The 23,069-nt window shown below is 51.8% G+C and overlaps 1 protein-coding gene across 1 annotated transcript in view; it reads right to left on the bottom strand.

Annotated features, from left to right (window-relative positions):
• Nucleotides 1-4,213: 4,213 nt before the first annotated feature.
• Nucleotides 4,214-23,069, bottom strand: part of Exd3 (exonuclease 3'-5' domain containing 3) — a 28,244-nt gene continuing 9,388 nt past the window's right edge. The window contains 4 exon segments of the mRNA XM_028772829.1: nt 4,214-4,272; nt 4,275-4,436; nt 6,196-6,289; nt 18,499-18,630. Of these exon segments, the coding sequence (XP_028628662.1) occupies nt 4,214-4,272; nt 4,275-4,436; nt 6,196-6,289; nt 18,499-18,630 (447 nt within the window).

Here is a 23,069-nt window from a genome sequence, read left to right as displayed (position 1 = left end):
CAGCCCGCACCAGACGGGGTGGTCAGGCGGCCTCGGGGGTTTTCCAGCACCGCTGCCGGATCCTGGGTCCGGTTGCTCCAGTGTATAACCTCCTTCCGCAGTTTTCTTCTTCCTTCATAGATGTCGGGAATTGCGAGTTCCTCGCGCAGCCACTCCCAGGACTGGACCTGGCGTTCACAGGTGGCAATTCCACGAACCGCTCGGTTGTGTAGTCCACCATCACTCTTGTCCTTTCTACTCAAGTGTAACTTCCCAGGGAGCTTGAGCAGCAATTGTGTTTGGCCCCTCTACACTGATGAAAGGAGCTCCATGCCCTAAGCCACCCCCAGTCAGTCTCTCTCTCCCTCTCTCTCCCTCCCTCTTTCCCCCTCTCCCTCTCTCCCCCTCCCCCCCCCTCTGTCTCTCTCTCACGGAGGCCAGTCTGTCACCACTCCTCCTTATGTGTTTCCCTTGTCAGCATGTAGGACACATAGTGCTGGCTTGTGAGACCCACAGCACTGCCCTCTGAGGGAGTTGTGAAATGACTCATTTCCAAACCATAAGTCCCACGTTTTATTGAGCACTCTTAACAGCTGACCAGGAGGCAGGAGGTGCTGGCGCTGGCTGGGGAGGCTCCACATTTCCTCATTATGTTTTACAGCTTACATCTTCGCTGTGGTTGCTGAAAATTAAGAGGAGGAATGATCTTAAGACTTGACAGAGCTGGAGGCAGGGCACGTCAGGGCTTGATTTCTTCTGAAGCTAACTGGGAATTCCAAGCAGGCAACTGTAAGCCTCAGCTGGGCAGACCACCCTGCCAGGCTCCATCTGGGGAAGCTCCTTTGGGTGGATGCTCCTGCCCCAGACTCAGAACTGTATCATATTCACCAGGGCATGCCCTCAACCTTACTGTGTGCTCTGGGAGGAACCATAGCTAAACTGAATGGAGAAAATAGGCAAATGCTCCTCCCCGTGACCATCTTTGGCCAGCTGCTGTCAGGCCAACTTGTTTAAGAGTCACACTCCCTTCTGGTAACCTGAGAATCTGAATCTCTCTGGTCTTCCTGAGATCCATAGTCTGTTGGGTTCTGCCCATTGGTCCCCTATCCACACCTTATGCCTCACTGTTCCAGCTCTTGAGAGGAACCTTATGGCTCTCTCTACTGTACAGGTAGATTGAAGTACAGTTGAGGATTCTGACTGATACCCTGATGCAGGCTGTCTCACAGAACACTAACCCAGAATAAGGTGGGCATGGAGAAAAGGGAGTTCTGCGAGCATAGGAGGACAGGATCTGCTTCCTGGTTGGCCCATGGTTTTAATGCATCTGCACAGGGCCTGGAGGCTTTAGACAGGCAGGAGTCAGAGACCACACCTTGGGGTGAGCAGAGTTCTTGCTTTCACCAAGCCCAGGGCTGTCCCTTGAAGGTGAATGGATCCCCTGATGGGCCCCTACCTAGGTGGGCTTCAGCCTGGCCTGAGGAAGGGCATCTGAGATGCTTGCCCAGAGCAGAGCCTGGGAGAAAAGTCCTGTTGACATCCGCAGCAGGCGGCAGACAAAGGGGCCCTGTGTGAGCTCAGTGTGGGAACGCTAGGCCGCACCACAGGGACTGTGAGAGCTGGAAGGCTCAGCTAGTTCTTACAGAATAGCATGGCTGGTGTGGCAGTCCTATGGTGGTAAATGCTTATCCTGAGGACATTTTGCCCTGTGTCAGGCTCAAAGGACAGACAGATGTGCCTGGTGTGCCACCACCTGTGCAGCTGAGATGAGCCAGATGACCAGCTTCCTGAAGGACTTCTTAGGTGATGGTTACGGGATCCCCTGCTGGCTCATGCTCCTTCACCATGGCTGTGCTCTGGCCCACACCCTTGCCTTCCTGTAGCTGTCTCAGATAAGGAGGGGCTTGGGGAAGGCCATGGGGCATTTGGTTTCTAGTAAGCACCACCCAAGTGTTTGCTGGGGGACACTTCCAAAAGGTGGACATTTGTTCCGTGCTAAGAGAGGGAGGGAGGGGCTCCCAGAGAGTCTCAGGGGACCTAGTATTAAGCTCCAGTGTTTGTGATGCTTGCTTGGGATCTAGGAGACCCCCTACTGGCTGTGATAGGGGACTCTGCCCTTTATTTCCTGCCAGGTCCTAAGGATGCTGCTCCAGGAGCATCCTGCCCACCATCTACTCATTCCTAGAAGGAAGCAGTGGGAAGGGCATCCTTCTCCCTCCAGATGCCCAGCTCCCTGTCTTGCTTAGGTGGGTGCTTAGCAGCCAGCAGCCCTGAAAGCAACACTGTAAAGGGGTAGCATGCACAGCGTTCTGGAATCTGTTGGGGAAATCTGGGTGGGGTAGTCCAGGCAATCTGAGAGGCCATAGGAGGACAGCACAGACAGGGCAGCTGGCCAAAGCTGGGCCAGGCCTGCAGCCACCTTAAAGGCGCTGAGAAGGGGAGGGAGGCCAGTGGGCAGTGGGGGGCGGGGCTTCCAGCTAATTCATTAAAATGTGTTGGGGAGCGTGGGAAAGAGGAGAGTGTTTCTTCCCAGCAGCCCAGACACCTGGTAGAAGAGAGAGGATAGGAATCAAATAACAAACACTGAGCTCCAGCCAGCCGGCAGAGCAGAGGAAGGAGGCCGGCAGGAACTGCAGCAGACAATTGCTGTGACCAGGCTCCTGCCCATGCCACTCAGCATGGCAAGCCAACACTGGATAGACACCATAGCTCCTCTGTTACCACTGTGACTATACCCAGTCCTCGAAGCAACCTGTCTATGCAGCAGAGAAAGCCATATTGCAACTAGTCTCTGTTTGGGGCTTGCTTCCAATGTCTGAGCCTGCATGGGGCAAACAGCCTCCAACCCCTTGAAATGGCAAGGGTGGAAGTGTTTCACTGAGTGAGCCCTATGCTGGGCATCAAGGAGGAGGCAAGGGCAAGGGAAACACATGGGACAGTGGGCATGGCTGTCCCAAGGATGGACCTAGGGGTAGGATTAAGGTGGATGGCGTGGTCAGGTCTTCTTCACCTTTGGTCCTGCAGCTGCCTAAGATGCAGCTGTGCTGGGAAGCAATTAAATGCTCCCTGATTTGTCCTTGTAATCCAGGAGTAGGGAAGAGTGTGTTCAGGAACTCTTCCAGTAGAGACACAGAGCTAGAGGTCTTCCTTCTGGAGGAAACTAGAGCTCCACCCCGGATGCCCGCAACACTAGGATGCTAAGCTCAGGCTCCAAGACTGCCCAGCAGGTTGGGTGGAAGGTCTGGATTAGAGGTGGCTCAGAGGCACACTGGGAGTTGCTACAGTCTCTGCCCATCTCTCCTGCCCAACTCTCCTCATTTATGAAGTGTCAGCTAGTTTGCTGTAGGCAGAATGGCCTGAGATGGAGGTCCCAGGCACATCTGGGCGAGTGGCATATCATGCATGGGCTGTAGGGTGGTCCCAGATTCCAAGGGCAGTGGGTAGACATGGTCCTAATACCACACACTTGGATCTGTAGGTATTCCCTGCACTAAGCAGAAATAATGCTCAGGACCTTGTTGCCTGAAGGCATCTGTTAGGTTTTTCAGCCAAATCTGAGCTGGTTTCCGCTTGAGGCAGGAAGCAAAGGAAAGGGATGTGAGCAAGGGGTGGAGGTGGCACATTCCTGGGGAGTGAGCAAGGAGGAGGCAGGCTACTAGAACACCAAGTGTGTTGGCTGCAGGCTGGCTGAATGCAGGAGCCTCCACCCTGGGTCTTCTCTTCCCTCCCTGCCCCCCACTTTCCCTTTGTTCCCATTGGCTTTCCTACCTCTGTGATCCCTGACATCAGCATTCTCAGATCCTCTAGGGTAGCTAGCTTTGCTTATAGGGGCCTCAGCTTCCTCAGAGAGCAGAGGCAGCATCATCTACTTTTGGGCAATTGTGACTAGGGAGGGGCCCATCATATGGGTGAGAGGCCTGCTGCATTAGTAGGTAGCCTGGTGCTTCCAGCCTCCCAGTAGGAGGCTGCTCTTCTCTCTCCCCAGAGAACCACCTTTGCCTGATCCTTAGGCCCTGATCCAGGGTGACGGAGAGCTTACAGGTCTCACCTGGATCCTGGGCCTAAGAATCCTGACCATCTAGAAATCCATTTGTCTTTGGAGTCTCTAACATCGTGAAGGCATGTGGCATAGGCATAGAGGGTAGATTAAGCAAATAGACAAGGCTACAGCCTGAATCACATAGGTCAAATGTTTTTCAGGTTTATTGTTTGGCTGTTTCTGGCTGCCTTGTCTTCAAAAAGGGCTACTGGTTGAGTTGGGGGCTTGGCTTGGCCCACAGCAGCTGGGGGCCTCTCCAGGACCTCAGGGAAGTGTGCGATTAGGAGGCCCAGGTGGGAACTATTCCAGAAAATCTTGCCACATTGCTAAAAACAGTAGAAATGTTGCAGCTAAGGCTTCTTTACCAGGCCAGATAGGACCCCTTCCAGCTGCAGTGGTGTGCCATTGGTCAGTGTAGCTGAAGTGTTGGCCTATATAGGTCCTCAGACTTTGCCCAGTCTCAAGGGGAACATAGGTGAAGCACTGTCCACACCTCCTCCTCTGGGGTCAGGTCTAGGCAGGGAGACAGAACTCGATTTCTGAGCTGGCTCCAGGCATCCACTAGCTGTGCCCAAGGTCGTGGTCCTTCTAGCAGCTTCTGTGGAACTCATCTGGTTCCATCTGAGTCCTTGCTCCTGGTGGCTTCATTGCCTATTAAAAGGTGATGGGGGCTCGAGAGATGGCTCAGTGGTTAAGAGCACTGACTGCTCTTCTGGAGGTCATGAGTTCAAATCCCAGAAAACACATGGTGGTTCACAACCACCCAGAATGAGATCTGATGCCCTCTTATGGGGTGTCTGAAGACAGCCACAGTGTATTTACATATTATAAATAAATAAAAACCTTTGGGCCAGAGCGAGCGGGGCCAGAACGAGAGGGAGAAGGGAAAGGAGGGAGGGGGAAAAAAAAAGATGCTAGAGCCTGATGGAAGTGGCATAAGGGGCAGAGACTCACCTGTGCCCAGAAGGCTACTGTGAGCTGAATCTGTTATTTTAGTGACTGGTTCACTGCCCTGCCCCCATCTCCCAAATGGAGAGTCCAAAGAGCAGAGGCTGAGAAGCCTTGGTGCTTCTGGGTTCCTCCCCAGGGAACTTAAACTTTGGGCCATTCTTAGGGCTCAAAGGTCCCTGGGAAACAAGTCCTGGGCATGAGATCTGCTGATTAGAGATCCAAGGGCCTGAGAACCAGTGGGTGGGGGTGGGGCAGACCTTTTGTAGTGATAAAGAGATAAGCCCACTGCCAAAGAGCCCATTTCGAAATCAGCCAGTACCAGGGTGGGGCCCCCAGGGCCTCAAAAATCGTTGGGGATGGTTTTTGCTGGCCTTTGCAGGTCCTGTCCAGACTGTGAGCAGAGGGCAGAGGGCAATGTCCAGCTGAGGGATTCCTGCAGGTCTGAGAGCAACTGAAGGGAGTCTGGGTGGCAGACTGAGGGGCAGCCTCTCGACTCCTGTGACCCCCTTAACTTGTTTGTCAAACATTTCTTTACAGAAGGTCCCAGATCAACTATAGGCAGGACATGAATGGGCACAGCGGCTCCCCACAAGGTGAAGTCTTAGGAGGCCATGACCTCTGTCTCGTTTACCTGCCCAGTCTATAGAGCTCTACGTTTACTCTGCAGATCTCTGTGACATCAGCTAATCGGGGTACTTACCCGCTTGCTAGGAAATGCAAGACGGAGGTCTCTGCATGAGGCTGCCTTCCAAGCTGCAACTTGTGAGACCTCAGCTGTTGGACACCAAGGAGGGAAAGTTTCACTCCGCCCACTCCCAGGCGACTTATGGAGAACTGAGGGCTGAAGTAAACAGACTGAAGTGTCCGTATACCTGCCCACTGCAATGAGAGACAGGCTCTATCCCCTGCACTTAAAGCGAATGACTGGGCCGCGTCACTGTGCTAGGCAGGTGGTAGTGTGCAAAGCATCCAGCAGTCTGCAGACCCACAGAAATAGAGGGGGTGGTTGACTTGACCCCCAAAGGGGTTCTGAGTGTTCCAGCAACCTAGTCTAGGGTCAACTACATGAGGAACAGGCCTCTGGGCCTCCACCCCTTACCATCCTTCTACATGCCACTACCAGGAAGTTCAGGGTTAGAGGGGGCCCTAGGTACCTCCCCAGCCACCTTTGAGATCCACCTCTGAAGGACCCCCAGCCTCCCCATCTGCTTCAGGGATGCCCTTACCTTTTCTGCTCCAGCCCTCCTGCCCACCACTGAGCTGTATCAATTGCCCCATCGACTCTCTGGAGACCTTAAGGTATCGGTCACTGTTACAGGCCTGGGCAGTCTAAAGGGTGTCAGAGTCATGCTTAGGACTTCCTTGCTATACCCCAACTGGAAACGCACATAGTTGTGAGTTTCCTCACCCATAAGCATGTGAAGGATGGTGTGTAAGGTGAGGGTTGTAGCTCGCTGCCCTATTTCCCATGCAGTTGACCCTGGAGACCAGGAAGCTGGGACACTTAGCACTCCTCTGTGGTTAAGTCAACAATCCCCTCTGTTTCTGTGGGTTGATTTACACACAGGCCTGTCACCATTTAAATTTAGGGCACAGGGCCTATGTACTGTCTGGTCCTCAGAAGCCCTTCTTTACGTTTGGTCTCTCTAGGCCATGAGTTGCCTATTCCATTTCCCAAGGCCTTTGCAACTACCTAGGTCACTTCCAGACCCAGAACCTTAGGGAAGAGCCAGGCCTGCACCCTCCTGGACAGCCAGGCTCATGTGTGAGATGAAGGATCACTGTGACCAGCTATAGGTTTCCCTGGATCCTCTGATCGGTCTATATTTTATAACATCTGGAATAGCTGCTAAAGCCACAGGGGTTTGCTGTGGCCCTGAAGTCCATGGTGGGCCAGGAATGAACCCCATTTTGGATCTTTTTGGGGACATTGGATATACAATGGTCCTCTAGGACATTTAATTAGGACTGATGAAGGCCTGTTAGGACTTCGTTGCTATACCTCAGCTCAAAACCTGTTAACCTGTGCCTGTTAACCTGACTGCTACCATTGACCAGGGCAAAGAAGGTCGGACTTAATCCCAGATGACCCTGCTCATGACCTCCAACTGGTTGCTACCTACACAAATAAATGAGTTTGAGTTTCAGGATAAGCTGGAGTGGGAGTCCTGGGCAGGCATGTATATGTCTATAGGAATATGTACTTCTGAGTGTCAGAGCAATTGAAAGGAGGTAGGGTCCCTGAGTCACAAAGGAGGGCTACAGGGAGGTGACTGGCAACTTGCTCTCTAGTGATCATGCTGTGTCCCCGCCCCTCTTGGGGGCTTTGGGTGAACCAGGCAGGTGTCCTGGAAGAACACATTTGCAGCCTCAGGGTGTGCCATGCTGGGCGGCACCTGCCCCACCCACACATCCTTTTCCCACGGGCCTTTCGACACCACAAGGTTGCATTACCTGTGGCTTAGCCACCACTTCAGCTCTGCAGCCCCCGCTGGCCAGGGGCCTGGGCTGGGGCTGGTAGAGGGCTAGGACCGGCCCTGCTTTTGCTCTAGCTCCCATCTTTCCTACCATGAAGCCCCGTACTCATGAGGGCACCTCCTTTGTCGCCATCATTTCACCTGTTCTCTGGGTACAGCTCTGAGTGCAGGGCCTTCCTTTCAGCAGGTGTGCACATAGAGAGCCGTGCATTGCCTGAAGCCACTGCCTAGGCTAGTTAGGGAAGGCTGGAAGATCGGTGGGCACCTGAGTCTCTACCAAGCGCCCAAGGCTACTTGGGCACATTACAAAGCCGAGGCTCCGTTCTGCTTTATAATGGCCTTCTGTAGGTGGGGCAACAGTATATAGTTCAGTAGTGTTAAAGGCTGCATGTCCTCTGTGTTTCGAGCCCTCCTAGGATCTAGCCGGGTGTGCAGTCTGGGTGAGGCAACTGGCTCATGCTGAGTCACCACCATGCAAACGCCTGGTGCTGTCCACAAGGACCTGGCCCCACCTTCGGGAACCATGAGTGCTGGTTTTCCCACGGCCTGTTGCCCGCTCTTGGGCCTTGCTGTCACCCTTGTGGGGCCCAGGGAACCCTGCCCCCGCCTGGTCTGGAAAAGCCAGTTCTGCACTGTTCACAGCACCCACCCTCCACCCTCAGGCTTGCAGCCCATAAGAGGATCAGCCACCAGGGCCATCATGGCCAAGTACACACTAGGTCATTAAGATAGTGACCATTCCTGAAGAATTTTGCCTAATGCCCAGTGCTCCTGGCACCTGGGGGCCCGGCAGCCTACTTTTTGCAGAGAGGAGGCTTGTACCAGCTGACTCTCTCAAACTGTCCAAGGCCCCACACCAAGATGCTTATACTGCTCTCCACTAGTGTGAAGCCAGGAGCCTCAACTTTGGGATGTCACTGGATCCTGCAGGGGTGTGGCTGGGGGTGCTAAGGCTGAGCAAAGGCCTGAACCTAGATCAGCACAGCTGTGTTGATGCCTAGTAGGCCAGCCTGGCAGGTAGGGAAGAACACCTAGAGAGTGTGGGAGGGCCTAGGTAAGTGGAGGCAGGAGAAGTTAGGAAGACTCCTGCTGCTTGGTCGCAGGGGTCCCCGTGTGTGCCTCATTCTCTTGGCATCTGTGAGGTACCAACAGTGCTCTGACACAGGATTCTTCTGCCTGTGAGTGTTGCTGGTAAGCTCTGAGCCCCATGGGAGAAGCTGCCTTATTGAGCTGGCCACCAGCTGGGTACTGGTGGGCTTATGAAGCTACAGCCAGATGTTAATTTGATTTTGCTCTTTGCACACCTGGGCAAGAATGAGGGAAAGAGCTCATTCAAGTGTGTCTCAAGATGGCAATCCTGGGAGGTGGACACTGATCCTTCAAGCAGTTACAGCTTCTCCTCTGGCCTCTAGGGTATGCAAAGAGAGGCCAACACACACAGGCCTACCCTATAGCTCCCTCTGGGGCGCCATCTGCCTGCTCCTCCAACTGAAGCAGAGATTTGTTGGGTGAGGATCTGTTTCCAGAATGCTAGGGTCGTACCGTGAGTGGGGCTACTGTTAGATGATGTCATAAGGGGTGATCACGGTGATGTCATAAGGGGTGATCATGGTGATGTCATAAGGGGCGATCACGGAGATATCATAAGGGGTGATCATGGTGATGTCACAAGGGATGATCATGGCTGAAAGGTCCAAAGCTGATCAGCTGTCATGGTCACAACAGCTATTCTTCACTGCCTCATGAGCATGTATGCCTGGGTGACCATTTGTCCTTATGTCTACTTGCTATATGGACCACAAGAAAGGACTGTGTGCCTACAGGTATGCTTGCCCTGTGTCCCCCAAAAGTGGACTGATGGCACACAGATATGGCAAGCATAGGGAGGAAACTCAAGAAAAGGCCCTAAGCCAGGGCAATGGGTACAGGAGCAGAGCTGGAAAGGCAGCTTTAGTTGGCTCTGCTCTTTTCCCCAGAGTTCACTGGGCCTTCCCTAGGCCAAAGGCGACAGAATGCAAACTTGAAGAGGCCATTAGCCTCTCAAATGTCCTCCAGCCCCAGGCATTCCTGAGGTCCTATGCCTATCAAGTTGGGGACTGAGGAAAGAGTGGGACATGAGCCCTAGTCCTTCAGAACCTGGATCCTGTAGGAGCCATGTGCCCTAAAGTGCAGGGCAGCAAGTGGTGGCCTGTCAGATGGGGAGCCTTTGCTAATGGGAACTGATCTCTGGGTGTAGGCAGAGGTGACCGGAGCTCGCCTCCCACAGGCAGGCCGCCCCAGGGATTCCCACAGCCTGCTCTCCCTGCACAGCAGGTACCTGGCACAGCTATGAGGTCCATGTTCCACCTCCCAGCTGGGGACAAGATGGGTGACCTGATGGCCTGTAAAGGGTTTCTCCCCAAGTCTAGGGGATAGGGTGAGGGACCCAGAAATTGGGGGAACTTCTTAGGGCCTCCTGCCTCTGAACAAAGGGACAGGTGCATACCAACTTGGCCAGACCTGATACCAGTGCTTCCCCTGCCAGCTGGTGAGTTTTCTGGGGATCTGATCAAGGCCTGTCTTCTCCTGTGCCCTACCTCCAGCTGGACCTAGGCCTCACAAAGGGGCTGGAAGATGTCCATCTGAGGGACATCCTGACCTGGGCATTCCCACTTATCCCCACTCCACCAGCAGGTCCAGACATAGGCTTGGCTCAAAAGCGCTCTCACTTCTAACCCTCACCCAGGAGCTATCTGGAACTCGGATACTGAGCACACGCTCCAGAGTGACAGGCCATTTCTGTCCATTTCTCACAACCTGGGAGGAGCAAAACATAAAGGAACGGAGAAGTGAACACATCACGCCCCACTGTCTGGCAGGAAATCAATAGCAGATGCAATACCTGGACACACCCGCCCTGGCAAGGGATCCAGCTTCTGGGCAAGGGGCATCTTCCTTCCCAGTCCCACAGGGTTGATTGTAGCCTTACTTGCCCCTCTGACATGTTCTTAGGGACTTTCTGGACAAATGGCCTGACACCTTCCTAGACAGGGCGGGACAGAGCCCAGGAAAAATCAGTGAGGTGCTAGCCTGCCATGGTCTGGATCTGGTTCACACCTCTCTTTCCCAGAGTATCCTGGGAACATTTTTGGGCCCTGAGCTGACTCAGGCCCTAATGTGATTGAGCGTCGCCTGCTCAGACTCTCTCAAGGGAAATAAATCGATTCTGAGCCACATGTGACAAACACACTTGGGAGCTTAACAACATGACTCTGATTTCTGCTGGCATCAGGCTGAGGAGAGGCAGAAGGGTCTGGGTCTCAGGACCCTGGGGATATGGAGAGGTCCGCTTATTTGTGTGAAGGATTTGTTTAAAGTCCAGTCATAATGCCATACTGTTCTTATGTGGTGAGCTATGCCCTCTACTGGGGGGCTCACACTCCTAGTGTGTTTGGAACCAGTGAAGATGGCAGCCCTTGGTAAGGGCTTTGCCCTCTGGCCCCTGCCCCACCCCCTGGCTAAGGAAGGGCAGTTCCCACGGGTCTGACCCCTCCCCCACCTTCCCCGCTGCCCAGTCCTTTTGTGCAACTGGGACAATGTCTCCACAGACAAGTGGGGGATGGGCTGTGGAGATGTGCCTGGGACTGTCTTCCTGGTGAGGGTCCCCTCAGGGGTCACAGACAGCTAGGCTCAGCTGGTACTTTGGTGCTCAGACTGTAGAGCTGTCAAGAAGAGAACACTGGGTGTGTATCCCAGGAAGGCAGGGTGAATGGGGTGAAGGTGAAGGTGCTTCAGAATCTCAAAAGAACCAGGGACCCAGGGTCACTTTTCCCTTTCTCTTAATGCTGAGATGGAAACTGGGGTGTCAAGCATGAGGGAGGGCAAACGCTTGACTGCTCAACAACACACTCAGCTTGAGTCTGCACAGGAGTGCATGTCAGGTTACATATGGAAGTCCATGTGACTGCAGGTGTCCATTGTACCACACCCTACACTAGGGGAGGCCAGCATCAGAGTCTGACCTCCTCTCTTGATCCTACACCTGCCTACAGAATTAAAGTTGATTCCCAGCAGGGGGCTCACTAGGCCCGGTCCTGCTTACCTCCCTGGAAAGCCATGGCCCAGTGCTGGGACCTTTTCCTCAGTCTTCTCTGGGTTCTTAGGCCTAAGCCTTGAGCCAGGGTCTTACAGGTTGTGCCATTTGACTGGCAGATTCAAAAGCTGGTGGCCTGTCTTGTCTATTCATCAGCATGTGAACATTTCATGGGTGCTTCAGTCCCTCTGTGGATCAGATTTTAAGGTAGGATCACTGTATGGACAATGGGCCATAGCCTACAAGTTCTCAGCTCCCTTCAAGGGCAAAACACTGTCCTTACATATGAATCCCAGTAAAGTGTGAACTACCTTAAAGAAAAAAACAAAACAAAACAAAAACCCCAGGGTCTTAGGACCTTGCTAATTAGTTGAGGGCACCCATGAACTTTTGATCCTCCTGTGCAGGTTATAGAGATGGGGTTTCTGCAGTGCTTGGGGATGGGGGAGGGTAGGGTGAAGACTGTATTGAGGCTGGGCTTTCTGCATATTAGGAAAGCACTCCACCAACTGCATCTCCAGCCCTGGGGCAAACGTTGTTTTCAGGAATTCTTATCTAGAAGAAATCTGCATTTGTTAAAACTGGCCGGGCTTCAGGAGCCCCAATCCCAGTCAATGGTCAGCTCAGGCGCAAGACAGTGAGTATAGGTGGAGACTGGGGTCTCTGAGGACTGCGGCTCTGCTGCCCCGGGGCCACTCTTGTCAGAGAAATAATAAAACAGGGTCTGGGCCACACAGGACGCCTCCTCCCAGGCCTGGCAGGGCCCCCCCCTCCACCCAGCTCACAAACGAAATACCCACCCCCACTTCTTGAGGCCCCGCCTCAGTCCCTGGAGCGCCGTTCTCTCTGGGCTCTGCCTCCCCCCCCCAACCCCCGCAGGTCCTCCTTCTCTTCCATCTCCCAAGATTCTAGGGTGCCCTTCCCGCTTGTGCTGGAGGCTGCTTTCCCCAAGCCACAGGGTGCCCTTCTGCCCACAGGTCCCGACTCACTTCTCCCCGGTGTTCCCGGGCGCCACCCTCACCCCCCACCCCCTAGTCCTTGCACAGAGCAGGAGGTTCCCAGACGGGGGATGGGCAGCAGCCGTGAGAACGCGCCGGACCGGCAGGCGTGGGAAAGCGGGAGGAGGGGCGCAGGGCGGGCGGGGCACGCCTGGGAACGGCCCCCGCCCCCGTCACTGCCTTTGAAAGGGCCACTCAGGGCGCCGGCGGGGATTCAAAAGCAAACGGCCGCCACTGCCTTCCCGCCCCAGTCGCAGGGGTACGTGTTGCAGGCTGCCCTGCCTTCCACGGGTTGGGCACTGCCCACTATAGGTCAGGGGGTGGCCCCCCACCAGGACCACCACCCTCAGCAGGTGGTAGATCCCAAACAATTCCTTGCCAGGCGGTTATGTGGCCAGGGTTCTCAGGACTTGAAGTAGGGGACCAGAGAGAGACCCACCCACCCAGTAAAAATGGGTAAGGATTGTGAGGGGCCGGTGGCATCAAACTATCAGAAGCAGCACACTGATTCATAGGGACTCGACCGAAGGCAACCACTTGGACCAGAGTTGAGAAGGTGTGAGACCTAGTGTAGAGATATCAGCGTGGTGGACACGTGGCCAACAGGGGCCTCTCCTTTGCTTTGTTACAAATCCATATCCTGGGATCCTAGAGAAGCTCTCCTGCTCTCCTTAAAGTGGCCATGGACATTTCCTGGACAAGTCTGGCTTGGGCGGGTTGGAGAGACCCCAGATGTACCTGTCAGTGGGCTGTGTCTTTTCCGGGTTGATCTGGAGCCCTGTGCAGGTAGAAGAGGACTGTGTGTCTGCCTGCTTTAGCTGTCCATCCAGGTGTTTCTGCGGGTCAGGATGTGCCCCAGAGGCACAGTAACAAGGCACAGCAGGCCTGGCCTTGTTACCCTCAGCACTGTTCTAGACCCATTCCTGAACTGCCTGTGGCCTTTTTTCCTATCCCTACCAACCTCACTTTTTTATTTGCAGCCTCAGGAGAGTCTTCCTTCCTTCATCACAGTGCCAGTGGAAGTAGAAAAGACCTCATGGTCTGGAGACTGGGCTCAGCCACCCAGTGAGGGCAATAGCCTATGTGTCGGGCACGGTCTCTTGGATTCTGGGATCTCAGCAGTTTGGCCACACTGGGGATGAGGGAAACACTGTGCTCATCCCTTGGGAAGGCCAGATCTTCCTGGCCAAGGGCTCGTCCTCTCTTCCTCGGTGTCTAGAGCCCAGCGGGAGTGGGGACTTAGAAGCTGGCTTTTCACATGTCTAGCCAGTGGATGTTATTTTGGGCACTGATAGGGTCTTCTACTTGCTGCCTACCCCCTTTTCATTTTTTGTTTTAAACTTTATGTGTATAGATGTTTTACCTGCATGTATATCTATGTATCACATGTGCCTGGTGCCCACAGAGACCAGAGGATGGTATTAGGTTCCTTAGAATTGGAGTTACAGATGGTTTTTAGTCACCATAAGGGTGCTAGGTATTGAACCTGGGTCCTCTGGAAGAGCAACCAGTACTCTTAACCCCTGAGCTGTGTCTCCTACACTGTCCACTGAATCTTCTTGTTGTTGTCTTGAGACAGGGTCTCTCTTTGTAGTCTTGGCTGTCCTGGAACTCAATCAGTCAATCAGGTTACTTTTGAACTCACAGAGATCTGCCTGGCTCTGTCTCCCAAGTGCCCACTGACTCTTAACTCAGCCTGTGGATGAATCTGCAGTAGTGTAATGGTTCTGAGTGACCATGGGCTTGTCCTGGGAGAGGTCACCCTGGTCCAGGTGGCCAGTGTTTACTCAGAAAGAAACCTCCTAGCTCTGACTTTTTCTCTTCCCTGTTTCTCCACTGCTGAGGCTCCATAGTGGGTAGCATGCATGCCTGCTACTGTCAGGGTGGCCCAGTTCTCCCAATACTCCAGGGGCAGTACAGCCCTCCCAGATGTGCTCAAAGGGTGCCTCAGCCTAGACAATTCTTGGAGGATCCTTCAGGGGAATAGTAGGGCAGGCCATACAGGAGGCCTCTAGGTAGCTTTGTTGAAAACTTAAGAGTAGTCTTTAGGGACTGCTCATGGCATTGTAGGGGCAGGACTGAGATCCAGGGAGGCCTGCCCCATGTTGTGAAGGCTGAGGTTTTGGGGTGGCAATGGGACACGAGAACAATTTCTTCAGTTAAAGGGAGAGGTATAGCTGCCACATGGGCCCAACAGTGCCAAGAGTCTTCTGAAAGTGGCTGGGGCTTGCTCTAGGCCACCAGAAGCCAGGTCTTTCCACAGCAGAACCCAGGCTCAGTCTCCTGGGGGCTACCTGGTAAGAACTTAGGTTGGTCTCTAAGATCCAGGGCTTTAAAAAGTGCTGAAGCCATTGCTCCATCTGCACTCTGAGCCTGGGGGAGGTTCCTAGCTCTCCTGAAGTGCTCGCTCTGTCTTACACTCTCTAGGACCCTGCACTGGTGGGGCCTTAGCCTCCTCTGAGGCTGTTCCTTGGTGTGTAGACACCTCAGGGCATGATTTGGGTTAGGTTTCTCCTGCACCCCTGGTTGGTGAGACTCCTAACTTGACTCTGCTTCTTGTGTATTCCTGAGTCTTCTATCAGAATAGGTGCTGACAAGAGGGACCTTAGGTCCTCTACAGAGTAGCAGTTAGAGCTGGCAGGAGTCTGTGTCTATGTGTGGAGGCTGGGGCAGGGAACATATTCTCCCTGGCATCCTCCACTGAGAACCCCCTCTTGTTCAAAGTGCCTGGTTGGACCCTTAAAGCCTATTTTACCGACTGTGGCTCCTTTCAGCGGTAGGGAAAGCCCTCTGCTGGCTCTGCCTGAAACTCCCTGAGGTGGTGGGGTCACTGGCCTCTCGGGACACACATTTCTGAAGGCTTGACGTCACTCTTTCAAAACACACCCTCACAGGGCCACAGTCCATTCCCTAATCACGGGTCAGGGGACCAAAGGGACAGTAAAAATAGATATTACCCTGGGTGTTTCAGCGTTCATGTTTAGCTTTTTCTTTCTTTCTTTTTTTAAACTAAAATTTCTTTGATAAAGTATTTTCTCATGGTGGACAGTACTGGGAATGTCCCTCTGATAGACATTGCTAATGGACAATTCAGCCTCTATCCCCACAGCCGCTGAGAGTCCAGCTTACAAGGCTGTGACCTCCCCAGGAGACTATCTCTCACGCCCCAGCTCCCTGTGGCTTCAGGTAGGCAGTCATCATTTTGTGGTTAGGTCTCCTCTAATCCGACTCTCACAGACACTTCTCGGGATAGCAGTGTGGTAACACACCCCCCGTTCTACAATCAATCACTGTTCAGCTCCTCCTTGAACCTCCTGCACCAGCTGGAGCTTTGCTTTGGGAGTATTGCCTGTCAAAAGAGGCTTTTCCCCTTTGAGAAAAGCATCAAGATAGCTGAAGGAAGAAAAAGAGAAGATTCTATTGGTGGAAACTCTCCAGGGAGGTGGTCAGCTCTCACCAATCCAAGGACTGAGTCAGGGTCTTGTGGGATAGGTTTAAGATGGAAGACTCATACTGCCAGAAGCCAGGCTGAGGGTTCTGGGGATCTGTGTAGGCATGGCTTGTGTGTACTGGTCTCCATGGCTGAAGCCGTGAGTGTGTGTGTGTGTGTGTGTGTGTGTGTGTGTGTGTGTGTGTGTTTGGGGGGTCAGTCACAGCAGACATCTGCAGCCATTTTGAAGACAACCCTACACAAAGTCTCTTTTGCTTCACCTTGAGATGCTTTCTCAGGCTCTTCACTGGCCTTAAGGACAGCCTTCCTCGGCCACTGGGGCAGGACATTAGGGTAGCTGGTGCACGTGTTTAAGTATGTGATGTCCATGGGATTCCAAGTTGCCTGCTGCTGTCAAGCTCCCAGGTCTACCGAGAATGCTGCTTCTGAAGGATTTCTGAGAAGGGCAGTGAGGATGTGGCCGAGGCCTGTGCAGAGCTGGGAAGAATGCCCAGTTACACACACTCAGACACAGCCTTGTGGCCTAGAGCCCTGATCTTCCAAGCCCTGAGAGTCTCTTGGGATTATAGACCCAGGAGTTGACTTGCATACAGGCCTCTGGGCTGTAGCCTGAACATCAGAGCCATCTATAGAAGATGCGCTTGTGCAAAGCAAGGTCTGTTTGCCCTCTCTGTCCAGCATCTTCATGGTTGCTTCCAAATGACTTTGATCTTACTCACTGGACTCCTACCATTTCCTGTGAGTCCCCGTGAACACCAATGAATGCTTTCAAAGGCTGTTTCTTCCACTAATAAGGGTCCTGACCTTAGTCAGCTGAGTCTATATGTTCCTCTTCTAATGTGACTTTGTGGTGGGCTCCACTCCCTGACCAGGGCAGCAGCATGACCTCCTGTGGGGTGCCCAAGGCTGGGCGTGGTATCAGGGATGGGGCTGAAGAGAGCTGCATCTGGGCAGTTGGACAAGGACGGAAGCAGCTTATGAGCCTCTTCTCCATGCTCTGCCTCATTTGCAAGAATGGTCCCCCCAAGACAGTCCCCCAAGAGCCCCTTACAGTGTTCATGTCTGCAGCATCTGTAACCAAAGCCCTCATGCTGCTCTCTTCTTTGCTCTTGCTCCATGCCTATTCTCTGTCCCGAGATAGCCAGCTGCTGCCCCTTTTGGCCTGGGTATCTGCTGGTCTCTGATCTGGTTGCAACATTGCCCCCAAGTTACCTCTCAGAACCTGACCTTAGGTTTAAATTTATCATTCTGCTCAGCCAGGCTGTGGGCTTGTCTGTGTCTCTACGCACTGTTCATGCATAAGTGCTGAGGGACGTCTTCAAGTCTGAAGATCTCTGGGCAGATCCAGACAGCAGGCTGTTGCCTGCACGCGGCTCTGGATAGAGTAGGGGTTTCCTCCCAGCTACCCAACTTCCTGTTTTCTCAAGAAAAAGCAGCAGCCCAGGTTCTGAAAAGCTCATTAAAATGCCTCCCCAGGCGTCCCGGACATCCTGGGGTCTTTAAAACACTTGCCGGGCAGAGCTCAGACAAAGAGAGGCAGCGGACAGACGTGGTTCCTGTCGCCCCTGGAGCTCAATGCTGAAGGAAAAGGTTGGGAACACACTTCCTCACTGCACTAAAGTGCTATGGAGGAAGCCACTGTCCCTGTGGGGCAGTGAAGCTAGCAGGTCAGTTTGCATCCCAACTCTTAGAGGCAGGGGCTCTGGGAGCTTGAAGAGTGCTTCTGTCCTGGGTACTTTCAGCACCATAGAAGGAGACTGCCAAGTCCAGAAACACAAACCAAGCTCCAGGGGGAGAGGAACTGGTCCTGGCTGGTCCCTCCCCAGCCAGGTGAGCTAGTCTGCCCAAGTCTGGGAAAGTGGGGCTGAGCTCTGTCCTGTCCAGCCAGGGAGGTGGGTAGAGAACCTGGTAATGGCTACCTGAAGGGCTCAGACCACTGCTCCCATAGAAGGCTTCCAAGTCCAGGGTCCAAAACAAATACCATTGCTTGGGGGAGTTTCCTTACTGCTCTCTAGGGAGTATTCCCATGCAGGAACCTAATTCCAGACCAGCAGGATCAGGCCCCTTACACCTGGCAGCCAGGAGAGGCTCCGCCTCTTCCCTCCTTCACAGATAGGAAGAGCACTCCAGTATACGTATTAGACGGTTGTGTGTCCTGGAGGTCCTCCAGGTCCTGTGAACCTGTGAAGACTTTGACCTCGAGATTCACATTCTCTTGGTTCATCCCAGAGGCCCCTCAAGGGCCAGAGTAAATTCCCCAAACCAGTGGCCATGAGGGCCACTACTTTGGTCATGCTGGCCTACCTGGAATTGTGTAAAAAAAAAAAAAAACTGACCCAGACTGTAGTGACTTCCCTGACATGCAGCCTGTGTGCAGGTGCCTAGACAGGGAGGGAGGATGATTTGTGGCTCCCATGGACTCAGAGCACATATGCCCACCACCATCCAGGGACCACCATTCAGGGACACACCGGTTCTTGCCAGCCTGCCAGGGTGTTTTCCACCTTGGGGGATGGGCATTCAGGACCCACCTGGCAGCAGCTGAAGATACCTGCATGAATGACTTGTTTGCTGAAGTGCCTGAGCATGTCTTTGGCTTGCTGTTGGGCCTTGAGGGTATTGTTTACAGAGAGGCAGCGACCAGCCCCAACTTGGGCACAGAGCTGCAGATACATGACCAGAGAGTGCTGGAGTGCACATATTCCAAAATCTTTCCTGGCTTCTTCTGGCTCTACCAGGGAAGGGCAAGCCCTCTCTCACACCAACCTCACATGAAGAGTGCCTAAGGGACCTGTGGGACTGAGGTCCCCTGGTAAATAGATGGGGCTTAGACAGGAACAGGTCCCAACTCTGTCCTTGTGGTATGCCATCCTTGAGGCTAGGATGATCCTTCTGATACCAGTAGGTAAGGCTGCCCCACTGCCTCTCACACACTCAGGATTGTCTCCTTTGTCAATTGATATCAACCTTTGTTCCCACCAGCCCAGAGTCCTGAGGCCTGCAGCCCACCTTGTTTTACGGATATACTTACAGAACAATGCAAATATTGTATTTAGTTACAAACACAATTAAACTTTAAAAGCAATTCTCAAAGACCTGAAGAAAATGACCAGAGAATGGAGAAAGGTATTCTGAGAGGCCGGCAACAATAAATTTGCCACTAAGGCAAAAAGCAACAGATAGAAAAATTTTAAGTGCCACGTGGGTGAGATGGCTCAATGGTAAAGACATCTGCTCTGCAATCATGGCTAATTGAATTTGATCCCTGAAACCCAGGTACAAGGAGAAAACCAACACCACAAAGTTGTCCTGTTACTTCCCACCTTGGCACGGGTGTCCACATGCATATATCATACACATGTTGAGGATAAAATGGCACCCACAGAGCTGAGGAGATGGCTCAGTGGATAAGTACTTGAAAGGACCTGAGTTTGAATCCCTAGAACTCATGACACGCTAGGCTGTGCTTCCCAGTATTCCCGTTGCTAGATGGTCGATCAGTAGAGGCAGAATTCCCAGCTAGCTCAACTTCCCTGATGAACTCTTTGTAAGAGTCCCTGTCTCAGGGCGGAAGGTGAGGATCAACACTCAAGGTTATTATTCTCTGACCTTCATATGTGCTACTGTGGCACAGCGTACTCCCTTCTTCCAACACACGCGCGTGCGCGTGCACACACACACGCACACACTATACCATCAAATATCAGTGTTAGTGATAGTGTTGATCCTGCCATGCTGAAACCTTCTAAAGAATTATTTGTCTCTGTGTGTGTGTGTGTGTGTGTGTGTGTGACAGAGAGGGAGAGGGAGAGGGAGAGGGAGAGGGAGAGGGAGAGGGAGAGGGAGAGGGAGGGAGACAGACAGATAGACAGAAAAACAGAGAGACAGAGAGTGCACATACACGCACACATGCCACAGAACTAATGTGGAGGTCAGAGGGCAGCTTATGGGGCTTCGCGCTCTTCTTTGTGGTGCTCAAAGTCAAGCTTGCTGGGTTTGCCTTTACCCACTGTGTCACCTTGCATGATCCTATTTTTTCCTCAGTATTAAGGATTTAAATTTATTTATTTTATGTCTATAGATGCTTTACCTGAGTGTGTTGTGAGTTGCCATGTGGATACTGAGAATCAACCCAGGTCCTCTGCCAGGGTAGCCAGTGCTCTTACCTGCTTCAGCATTTCTCTAGCCTTGACTATGGCTAATTTTGCTGATGGTAGGGGCACTGGGGCTTGGAGCTAAGAGGGAAAGTATATGAATTAAATTAAGGATGTTATAAAAAATGTCCAAATCTGAGTAGAAAATTTGAATTGATGTACACTGTTTTTATTAATTTAGGTAATTTTGGTCTTTTGAGAGAGAATCTCACCATGTAGCTCTGACTGGTCTGGAACTCACTATGTGAATCAGGCTGGCCTTCAATTCAGAGAGATCCACTTGACTTTCTTTCCAGGGTGCTGTGATTAAAGTATTGTACCACCATACAGACTATTTTAAAATTTGGAGACAGGTACCATGTAGCCCAGGCTGGCCCCTACTTTGAATTTCTTACCTCCTGTCTTTGTCTTTCCAGTTCTGGTGAGTACCACCAAGTTTGGGTTATGTGGTTCTGAGAATCAAACCCAGGGGGTTTCATGCTATGCTAGGCAAGCAGTCTACCAGACTGAGCTGTTCCCTAGCCCTAGACTTCATTTTAAACAAAGATGTCTCTCACCATTCTGCCTACTGCTGAGGCCTGGAAACAAGACAAACTCCTGGGGCTGAAAGCCGCTCTGCCTGTCGCTCTCAAGTGTCTATAGTGAGGAAAGGAGTCAGAGCCTTGGGAAGGAATGGCTGCTTCCAGCTCTTGGAGTCAAAATGGAGAAAATGAATGAGACAGGAACATTTCGCTGCACTAAGAAACAAGGAAGTTATCAAAAACAGAAAATTCTCTGTAAAAGACATGTAGAAGCCAGAAGAGAGACAACTGGGGCAAAGTGGTGGATACCATGTGTGTAAGGAGGCAGACACAGGATGTCTGTGTGCAGAAGGGTTCTTTATAAGTCTTCAGTGATCTTTAGTGAATATGAAGCCAACTCATGTCTGTGAAAATTATAAAGTCCTTAGAAGGAAACAGGGAAACTTCATGCCCCTGACCTGACAGCACATTCATTGCTCTGACACTAAGGAAATACAACAGAGTGACATACAAACCACATTTCATCAAAATCAGAACCCACCTTCCAGAGAAGGAAGAGAGGTCTGGACATGGCCCAGCACACAGAGTGATGGATTAGACCCTCAATACTGCAGCTGCCGCACCCCTGTAATTCTAGCACTGAGAGGTAGAAACAGGAAGGTCCAAACTTCAAGGTCATTCTCAGTTACATAGAAAGGTCAAGGCCAGAATCAGTTATATTCAGGACCTTGTCTCACCTCAGCCTCCTCCAAGACACAGGTACACACACACACACACACAGACACTCACACACACTCACACATTCGTGTGCACATGCACATACACTCACACATGTATATACACACAACCACACACACACTCACACATTCGTGTGCACACACACATACACTCACACATGTATATACACACAACCACACACACAGACACTCACACACACTCACACATTCGTGTGCACATGCACATACACTCACACATGTATACACACACACACACACACACACAGCCAAAAACATTTGCAGATTGAACATCTGACCCAGCAGTAACATCCAGAATATAAAAGAAACTTCAATAATTCAACAATGAAAGAAGAAACTGCCCAATTTAAAAAGGACAAAGGGCCTTAGAGGATATTTGCCTAAGGAAGACATACAAATGACCACATACACAAAAGTACACTCAACATCAATCATGTGGTGGCCCACACCTGTATTGCCAACTTTGGGAAGCTTCGGCAGAGGGATTGATGTGAGTAGGAGAGCAGTCTGGGCTACAAAATACACAGACAAGTGTTTAAGACCTGGAGAACAGGCAATGGGGTCATTGGACGAAGTGTGCTCATTCCTCAAGAAGGTAAGCACAGAATTGTGGGACCTAGCTATCAAAGGTTCCCAGTGTGTGCCCCAGGGAATCAAAAGCAGCCATGTGTACAACTGGTATTCACAGCAGCAGTACCCACAGCAGCCATAAGAGGGAGTCAACACAATAAACACAAAAAATGGCCTAAATATGCCATGGAGTATTACTCGGTCTTAAAAAGGAAGGAGATCCTGTCACGTGACAGGATGTGGATGAATCCTGTAAATGTGCTGTATACAATAATCATCTCCCTATATCCACAGGCCCTGCGTCTGGAGATTCAATCAACTGCATACTGAAAGTGTTCTTTAAAAATTCCAGAGGGCTGCAGAAATCAAAACAGATTTGCCATGCATCAGGCCCTCTGATGAATGTTGTATGGGCTCTCCCCATATCTGCTGCGCATCACAGTCGTGTCTACGAGGGTTGTCATCTGTACTACACTCTTTGTTCCACCATGATTTCCTAATGACATAGTATGATGTTTATGTTCTGTAAGTCATCAAGAGATGTGGTGATGGGCCAGGCTGCCATTTACCCAAGGGTCTCAGTGACTGTAGAGTATGGCACCTGTAGGGAGTCTTGGAACCAATACATATAAGGGCAAATACAACATAGCTTCACTTATGCAAGGCCCTTGGATATCGGAATCCATAGCAACAGAGAGTATAACAGCAGTTTCTAGGGACTGTAGGGGAGGCAAGGCAGTGTCTCATTGGCTACTTTGTTTCTGTCTGAGATGATGAAGTAGTGAACTGTCAACCCTGCCAACTTGTTTCATGCCACTGAATCAGATACTTACAAATGGTTAGAATGGCAATCTTTATTATTATTATTAATTTTTATTTTTATGTATTATATATACAGCATTCTACCTGAATGTATGCCTGCAGGTCAGAAGAGGGCACCAGATCTCATTACAGATGGTTGTGAGCCACCATATGGTTGCTGGGAATTGAACTCAGGACCTTTAGAAGAGCAGACAGTGCTGTTAATCACTAAGCAATCTCTCCAGCCCCAAACCTTTATCATTATCATTATATCCTTTCAAAACAGGGTCTTACTATGTCG

The sequence above is a fragment of the Grammomys surdaster genome, unplaced genomic scaffold (genome assembly GCF_004785775.1).
Source record: "Grammomys surdaster isolate TR1022 unplaced genomic scaffold, NIH_TR_1.0 219, whole genome shotgun sequence".
Taxonomy (NCBI): Eukaryota; Metazoa; Chordata; class Mammalia; order Rodentia; family Muridae; genus Grammomys; species Grammomys surdaster.
This window is presented reverse-complemented; position numbering and strand designations above follow the sequence as displayed.